Genomic DNA, 9,106 nt, shown 5'->3' with positions numbered 1-9,106 from the left:
TGAATGGATGTATTAAAGGGCCTGGTTATTGAATGGATGTATGACAGGACCTGGTTTTTGAATGGATGTATGAAAGGACCTGGTTATTCTCCGACTGACTCCGACACTACGTATTCTCCGACTGACTCAGACACTACGTATTCTCCGACTGACTCAGACACTACGTATTCTCCGACTGACTCCGACACTACGTATTCTCCGACTGACTCAGACACTACGTATTCTCCGACTGACTCCGGCATTACGATTTCTCCGACTGACTCCGACACTACGTATTCTCCGACTGACTCCGGCACTACGTATTCTCCGACTGACTCCGGCACTACGTATTCTACGACTGACTCCGACAACACCTATTCCCGATGCTGCCTCTGCTACAGAGGAGAAATATTGTCTGAGAAAAAATGTTCAAAATGTCAGTTGCTGATTCACCTGCAAGCTTACACTGCGATTGTATGACATTTTTTTTTTGTGTCAGCCATCACAGAATGACGTTTCGCTAATACGAATTGAAATATTTATGAAATTCGTATTCATAAAATTAAAATCCAACTTGCAGTTTTGTCAAAGAAATCTGAAAATATTGGCAGGGAAGTATAAAATAAAAGCCAAGTGTTCATTTAAAGTAGAAATAAAACAATTGACGAAACAAAACATTTTATTCTTAAAATAAGCTTTGTCATATTTTTCTTCATTTTACAAGTGAGGCAGTCAAATTAATTTTTCTTTCAACATGAGTTTGTGGTTTGATTTATTTACATTTCAACTTAAAAAGGGAGAAAACAAAGTAATCCACAAATGGAAAAACAATGCTTTACAAAAATAGTAAACGAATAGAAGATTACCCCCACCACAAAAAGTAGATGCCAGTTTTCATTGACAATATTTGTTTGCCAAAAGAGAGAACACAACTGATAGAAAGTATTCACAACGACATGCAGACAAGAAATCAACATTGGTGAAACATTGTGGATTTTTAAAATCTCATGTTCATTGATTTTAAATGAATGTGCTGAATGGTTTCTTAAAATAGTTTTTCCTTGTTTAACATATGGGGCCTGCTATTGTTCTATTTACATAGAAAAATATTTATTGAGTTTTTGTCTTTCAAGTTATTGAAACTAAATTTTGAAAATTAGTGAACTACTGATGTTAAATATGAAGATGGAGATTACTTAAAATTATTTCTATGTATTTCGTTTTAATTTGTTTTCAAGGAGGTACAGGAAATTTTTGTTTTGATTGACACATTAGCCACCACCTTCTGTTTGGATCGTTCGAAAGTTTTTTTAATAACAATTTCGTGGTGTGGGGTATACGATTAGAAAAAAAAAAAAAATTGTCTCGTAACTGATGCAAATATTTTCACTGAAAGTTGATTTTACACCGACACCAACTGAAATCTCTAAGGCTGTCTGTAGCTAAGTGTCATCAAGCTGTTGTCAACTATCCCAATCAATGTACAATAAATGTCATCAAGCTAATGTCAACTATCCCAATCACTGTACAATAAATGTCGTCAACTATCCCAATCATTGTACAATAAATGTCATCAAGCTAATGTCAACTATCCCAATCACTGTACAATAAATGTCGTCAACTATCCCAATCATTGTACAATAAATGTCAGCAAGCTAATGTCAACTATACCAATCACTGTACAATAAATGTCACCAAGCTAATGTCAACTATCCCAATCACTGTAAATAAATGTCATCAACCTAATGTCAACTATCCCAATCACTGTACAATAAATGTCATCAAGCTGATGTCAACTATCCCAATCACTGTACAATAAATGTCATCAAGCTAATGTCAACTATCCCAATCACTGTACAATAAATGTCGTCAACTATCCCAATCATTGTACAATAAATGTCATCAAGCTAATGTCAACTATCCCAATCACTGTACAATAAATGTCGTCAACTATCCCAATCATTGTACAATAAATGTCATCAAGCTAATGTCAACTATCCCAATCACTGTACAATAAATGTCACCAAGCTAATGTCAACTATCCCAATCACTGTACAATAAATGTCATCAAGCTGATGTCAACTATCCCAATCACTGTAAAGTAAATGTCATCAACCTAATGTCAACTGCCCCTCTGTATTAAGTGACTAAGCCAATTTCTCAAGCTGATGTAAGGTTTTGAAAACATCCGTCAAATATTTTTTTTGAAATTACTAGACAAGCTCTAGATTTGGTATGGTTGTTTAGCCTTATCTGTGAATGGTTGTCTAGCCTTATCTGTGAATGGTTGTCTAGCCTTATCTGTGAATGGTTGTCTAACCTTATCTGTGAATGGTTGTCTAGCCTTATCTGTGAATGGTTGTCTAGCCTTATCTGTGAATGGTTGTCTAGCCTTATCTGTGAATGGTTGTCTAACCTTATCTGTGAATGGTTGCCTAGCCTTATCTGTGAATGGTTGCCTAGCCTTATCTGTGAATGGTTGTCTAGCCTTATCTGTGAATGGTTGTCTAACCTTATCTGTGAATGGTTGTCTAGCCTTATCTGTGAATGGTTGTCTAGCCTTATCTGTGAATGGTTGCCTAGCCTTATCTGTGAATGGTTGTCTAACCTTATCTGTGAATGGTTGTCTAGCCTTATCTGTGAATGGTTGCCTAGCCTTATCTGTGAATGGTTGCCTAGCCTTATCTGTGAATGGTTGTCTAGCCTTATCTGTGAATGGTTGTCTAGCCTTATCTGTGAATGGTTGTCTAACCTTATCTGTGATAATCTCATTATCATGTTGACACAAATTGACTGAGAATGACAACCAACCCGCTGTTGACAAAATGGCAGAAAGAAAGTACAACACAACACTAACAAACAAGCAGCAGAATTTGAGGGAACACCTTTTACATTTTTTTCTTACTGTTCATTAGACATTCTGTTAGGAAGCAGCGATGCAAATGGTAAAATGTTAGAACTAAAAGCCAAACACAATATAATAAACTATCATTTAGTTGTGACATTTCTTTTGAAATTCATGACATAAAAACACAGTTATTATTGTGTAACTGTCTATCCATTTTGTCAAATTCAACAGAGTTTAACATTATAAACGTGTAGGTAATTAGCTGACAGATTGAGTGTTAACTTAGATTAACTTTTATCTCAAGTAACAAATGCAGCGCACTAATGGAGGCTGAAGAGTTGAGGGGGGGGGGGGGGGGAATGTATAAACACTCTTATCCAAATAGCATGGTCAGAAAGTACTCGATAAATGATATCATGGCCAGAAAGTACACGATAAAATGTTGGTATTTCCAGTCAATTTGACCACTACATGTTTTTGTGCTGGAGTTAATCAGTGTCAGCTATTAACAATTCAGATGTTTTATGTACATGTAGATTCTACTCAAATTGATATTTTTTAGCTCTTTTTGGAGTCAGTTACAAAAATCTTAAGTACACATTGTTTTTTTAAAAAAAAAGCATGTTGTACTAGATTCTATGTAGCAATATAAAAGTACAAACAAGGGTGGTGGTACGATAGACAAGAAATTTAAATTTACAGTTTCCTGGATATTATTTCTTTTTTGTCTTGGTTTTTACTAGCTAGATCTAGATCTAGATCTAGACAATGTAACCAAAACAAAATTCATTAAAAAATTAAAATTTCTCAATAAATATTTGTCCATTTTCTTTTTTTTTTTAAATTTAGACCATTTCATAAAATAAATAATAAATAACTTTAAAATAACAAGCTTTTTTATTGATAGCTGTCGATAGAATGTGCTTGAATTTCTCAAAATCCATTTTTTTTTATGTTACATTTTGAATATTAAACCACCTTTAGGTTGAAACATCAAAATAAATGCTGACATGTTTTGGTAACATTTTGAAAAAACTTCAGTTTTTAAAAATTATTTTTTTTATATTGATTAATAGAAATTCAAAAATAGATTTGAGCATTGAACTCTTTTAAAAATTCTGACACAGAAGTTTTTTGCCAAGTAGGTTTGACAATTGTTTCTAGATTTTTAAATTTAATGTGTGAATTTTTCAAGTTTCCTAAAAAAATATTTCAACTTTTTCCGTTCATTTAAATTTATTTCTTGATAAGTCTTCATGACGTGTGGAAGTTATAGTTTCTGTGATTCTGCAAGTAGAAAAGTTAGACAATATTATGACCATGGTTATTACTTATAACTGTTATTACACATTTCATTTTTAAAAGCATACATTAGGAAGTTTATAAGTATATGAATCTTAGATCATACAAAGTATGACAGTAAATCTAACATGTGATGTTTTATGTTGAAATAAGTAAACAAGCAGCCCTTGACATAAAAAACTTTTATTTAAAAAAAAAAATCGCTCTTACTTGACTTAGCATCTTGAAGTTTCTCTGTCTGTTTGACATCATTCTTGACTTCCTGCACCAGCTTGGATGTTGCCAGTTTCTTGAGTTCCTCTTCCTTCTCCAGGCTTTTTACAGCTTCTACTTTTTCTTTCAAGAGCTGTTTTTGGGCTGGTTTCAAAACTTTGTCTTCATCAGTAGGTAACACAGCAGCTTTATCATTCAATGTATCAGCGACTGTTTGAACTAGAAATTACAATTCATCAGATTGACCTTTAAATATGTATATATATATATATATATATATATAACGCTATGTAAGAAAATGCCCAACACTGACAGCTACACAAACAACCTGAATGAGAAACTTCTTGTACCTAAAATGTCCCTGATTTGGCCAATGTCATCTGGATTATTGTCCTGGCTAACGCGTTCATAAAGCATTCGAACTATTTCTTGTGCCTCTTCGTTTCCTTGAAATTAAAAAAAAAATTATTAGAACATCAAGGTGTATGGGTCTCAACATTTCTATAACCTTGATTCAAATTAATTTAAAATTAATTTAAAAATTAATTAACAAATTAATTTAAAAATTAATTTAAAAATCAATTTAAAAATTTATTTTAAAATTATTTTATGTATTTTAAAATGGGTTTGATGAAGACCTATATATCATTTATCTTGATTAAACACAGAAGCATTTGCTGGTTTCCTGATACCACTATTTCAAAGCTTAGAAGAAAAATATTTGTTACAGGTAACGTGGAAGGGGACATTTCTGTAAAATAATGTGCCTGTGTTAAATGTTTCAACCCGTGTCAATGTTTTGTCTGTTTTAAAATCACAGTTCATCTGGTTCATTTGGCATGTATTGTTTGGAATAGTTAGCCAGAGTATATAGAAAGTGAATACATAATATGTCTGAAGTCTGGATTCTATTTTCATAAAAGGTGTCACATTTTGCATGCATGTATTCCATATCTCAGGAGAGAGAGCACATATTTGAACTCAGGAGAGGGCACATATTTGAACTCAGGAGAGGGCAGATATTTGAACTCAGGAGAGGGCAGATATTTGAACTCAGGAGAGGGCAGATATTTGAACTCAGGAGAGGGCAGATATTTAAACTCAGGAGAGGGCAGATATTTAAACTCAGGAGAGGGCAGATATTTAAACTCAGGAGAGGGCTGATATTTAAACTCAGTAGAGGGCAGATATTTGAACTCAGGAGAGGGCAGATATTTAAACTCAGTTGAGGGCAGATATTTGAACTCAGGAGAGGGCAGATATTTGAACTCAGGAGAGAGCACATATTTGAACTCAGGAGAGGGCAGATATTTAAACTCAGGAGAGGGCAGATATTTGAACTCAGGAGAGGGCAGATATTTGAACTCAGGAGAGGGCAGATATTTGAACTCAGGAGAGGGCAGATATTTGAACTCAGGAGAGGGCAGATATTTGAACTCAGGAGAGGGCAGATATTTGAACTCAGTAGAGGGCAGATATTTGAATGCAGGAGAGGGCAGATATTTGAACTCAGGAGAGGGCAGATATTTAAACTCAGGAGAGGGCAGATATTTGAACTCAGGAGAGGGCAGATATTTGAACTCAGGAGAGGGCAGATATTTGAACTCAGGAGAGGGCAGATATTTGAACTCAGGAGAGGGCAGATATTTGAACTCAGGAGAGGGCAGATATTTAAACTCAGGAGAGGGCAGATATTTGAACTCAGGAGAGGGCAGATATTTGAACTCAGGAGAGGGCAGATATTTAAACTCAGTAGAGGGCAGATATTTGAATGCAGGAGAGGGCAGATATTTAAACTCAGGAGAGGGCAGATATTTGAACTCAGGAGAGGGCAGATATTTGAACTCAGGAGAGGGCAGATGTTTGAACTCAGGACAGAGGGTAGATATTTGAACTCAGGAGAGGGCAGATATTTGAACTCAGGAGAGGGCAGATATTTGAACTCAGGAGAGGGCAGATATTTGAACTCAGGAGAGGGCAGATATTTGAACTCAGGAGAGGGCAGATATTTGAACTCAGGAGAGGGCAGATATTTGAACTCAGGAGAGGGCAGATATTTGAACTCAGGAGAGGGCAGATATTTGAACTCAGGAGAGGGCAGATATTTGAACTCAGGAGAGGGCAGATATTTGAACTCAGGAGAGGGCAGATATTTAAACTCAGGAGAGGGCAGATATTTGAACTCAGTAGAGGGCAGATATTTAAACTCAGGAGAGGGCAGATATTTAAACTCAGGAGAGGGCAGATATTTAAACTCAGGAGAGGGCAGATATTTAAACTCAGTAGAGGGCAGATATTTGAACTCAGGAGAGGGCAGATATTTAAACTCAGGAGAGGGCAGATATTTGAACTCAGGAGAGGGCAGATATTTGAACTCAGGAGAGGGCAGATATTTGAACTCAGGAGAGGGCAGATATTTAAACTCAGGAGAGGGCAGATATTTGAACTCAGGAGAGGGCAGATATTTAAACTCAGGAGAGGGCAGATATTTGAACTCAGGAGAGGGCAGATATTTGAACTCAGGAGAGGGCAGATATTTGAACTCAGGAGAGGGCAGATATTTGAACTCAGGAGAGGGCAGATATTTGAACTCAGGAGAGGGCAGATATTTGAACTCAGGAGAGGGCAGATATTTGAACTCAGGAGAGGGCAGATATTTGAACTCAGGAGAGGGCAGATATTTGAACTCAGGAGAGGGCAGATATTTGAACTCAGGAGAGGGCAGATATTTGAACTCAGGAGAGGGCAGATATTTGAACTCAGGAGAGGGCAGATATTTGAACTCAGGAGAGGGCAGATATTTGAACTCAGGAGAGGGCAGATATTTGAACTCAGGAGAGGGCAGATATTTGAACTCAGGAGAGGGCAGATATTTAAACTCACCTTTCCCATAAGCCTCGTTCCACAGAGCTGTCAAAAATTCATTGAGGTTGATCTCGTTGCCAAGATTAGCAATTTCCTGCTGCTGCATCAGATACTGCTCAGCCGGGCTCACATCTAGTGATGCAAAGGTCATAGAGAAATTGTCAGGCTTTAGTGGAGCTCACATCTAGTGATGCAAAGGTCATAGAAATATTGTCAGGCTTTAGTGGAGCTCACATCTGGTGATGCAAAGGTCATAGAGATATTGTCAGGCTTTAATGGAGCTCACATCTAGTGATGCAAAGGTCATAGAGATATTGTCAGGCTTTAATGGAGCTCACATCTATTGATGCAAAGGTCATAGAGATATTGTCAGGCTTTAATGGAGCTCACATCTATTGATGCAAAGGTCATAGAGATATTGTCAGGCTTTAATGGAGCTCACATCTAGTGATGCAAAGGTCATAGAGATATTGTCAGGCTTTAATGGAGCTCACATCTATTGATGCAAAGGTCATAGAGATATTGTCAGGCTTTAATGGAGCTCACATCTATTGATGCAAAGGTCATAGAGATATTGTCAGGCTTTAATGGAGCTCACATCTATTGATGCGAAGGTCATAGAGAAATTGTCAGGCTTTAATGGAGCTCACATCTAGTGATGCAAAAGTCATAGAGAAATTGTCAGGCTTTAATGGTGCTCACATCTAGTGATGCAAAGGTCATAGAGATATTGTCAGGCTTTAATGGAGCTCACATCTATTGATGCAAAGGTCATAGAGATATTGTCAGGCTTTAATGGAGCTCACATCTATTGATGCAAAGGTCAAAGAGATATTGTCAGGCTTTAATGGAGCTCACATCTATTGATGCAAAGGTCATAGAGATATTGTCAGGCTTTAATGGAGCTCACATCTATTGATGCAAAGGTCATAGAGATATTGTCAGGCTTTAATGGAGCTCACATCTAGTGATGCAAAGGTCATAGAGATATTGTCAGGCTTTAATGGAGCTCACATCTATTGATGCAAAGGTCATAGAGATATTGTCAGGCTTTAATGGAGCTCACATCTATTGATGCAAAGGTCATAGAGATATTGTCAGGCTTTAATGGAGCTCACATCTAGTGATGCAAAGGTCATAGAGAAATTGTCAGGCTTTAATGGAGCTCACATCTAGTGATGCAAAAGTCATAGAGAAATTGTCAGGCTTTAATGGAGCTCACATCTAGTGATGCAAAGGTCATAGAGAAATTGTCAGGCTTTAATGGAGCTCACATCTAGTGATGCAAAAGTCATAGAGAAATTGTCAGGCTTTAATGGAGCTCACATCTAGTGATGCAAAGGTCATATATATATTGTCAGGCTTTAATGGAGCTCACATCTAGTGATGCAAAAGTCATAGAGATATTGTCAGGCTTTAATGGAGCTCACATCTAGTGATGCAAAGGTCATAGAGAAATTGTCAGGCTTTAATGGAGCTCACATCTAGTGATGCAAAAGTCATAGAGAAATTGTCAGGCTTTAATGGAGCTCACATCTAGTGATGCAAAGGTCATATATATATTGTCAGGCTTTAATGGAGCTCACATCTAGTGATGCAAAAGTCATAGAGATATTGTCAGGCTTTAATGGAGCTCACATCTAGTGATGCAAAGGTCATAGAAATATTGTCAGGCTTTAATGGAGCTCACATCTAGTGATGCAAAGGTCATAGAAATATTGTCAGGCTTTAATGGAGCTCACATCTAGTGATGCAAAGGTCATAGAAATATTGTCAGGCTTTAATGGAGCTCACATCTAGTGATGCAAAGGGCATAGAGATATTGTCAGGCTTTAATGGAGCTCACATCTAGTGATGCAAAGGTCTTAGAAATATTGTCAGGCTTTAATGGAGCTCACA

The 9,106-nt window shown here is 36.7% G+C and overlaps 1 protein-coding gene across 2 annotated transcripts in view; it reads right to left on the bottom strand.

The window, feature by feature from the left end:
- Nucleotides 1-640: 640 nt before the first annotated feature.
- LOC131952563 (uncharacterized) overlaps nt 641-9,106 on the bottom strand; it is a 62,574-nt gene continuing 54,108 nt past the window's right edge. Inside the window, exons 10-14 of one of the 2 annotated variants that reach the window (XR_009388545.1) lie at nt 7,226-7,339; nt 4,693-4,788; nt 4,340-4,561; nt 2,096-4,114; nt 641-2,051 (exon numbers count right to left, since the gene is read on the bottom strand). Coding sequence is in view for 1 of the 2 variants with exons in the window: in XM_059315285.1 (XP_059171268.1) it covers nt 4,098-4,114; nt 4,340-4,561; nt 4,693-4,788; nt 7,226-7,339 (449 nt within the window). In the remaining variant the exon portion in view is untranslated. Of the gene's footprint in view, nt 4,115-4,339; nt 4,562-4,692; nt 4,789-7,225; nt 7,340-9,106 lie in introns of both variants that reach the window. The other variant, XM_059315285.1, reaches the window with a different exon arrangement.

Source organism: Physella acuta, unplaced genomic scaffold (genome assembly GCF_028476545.2).
Source record: "Physella acuta isolate Inbredline_101_S28 unplaced genomic scaffold, ASM2847654v3 ptg000877l, whole genome shotgun sequence".
Classification (NCBI taxonomy): Eukaryota; Metazoa; Mollusca; class Gastropoda; family Physidae; genus Physella; species Physella acuta.
Note: the sequence above shows the minus strand (reverse complement) of the source record. Positions and strands in the feature narration are given on the sequence as shown.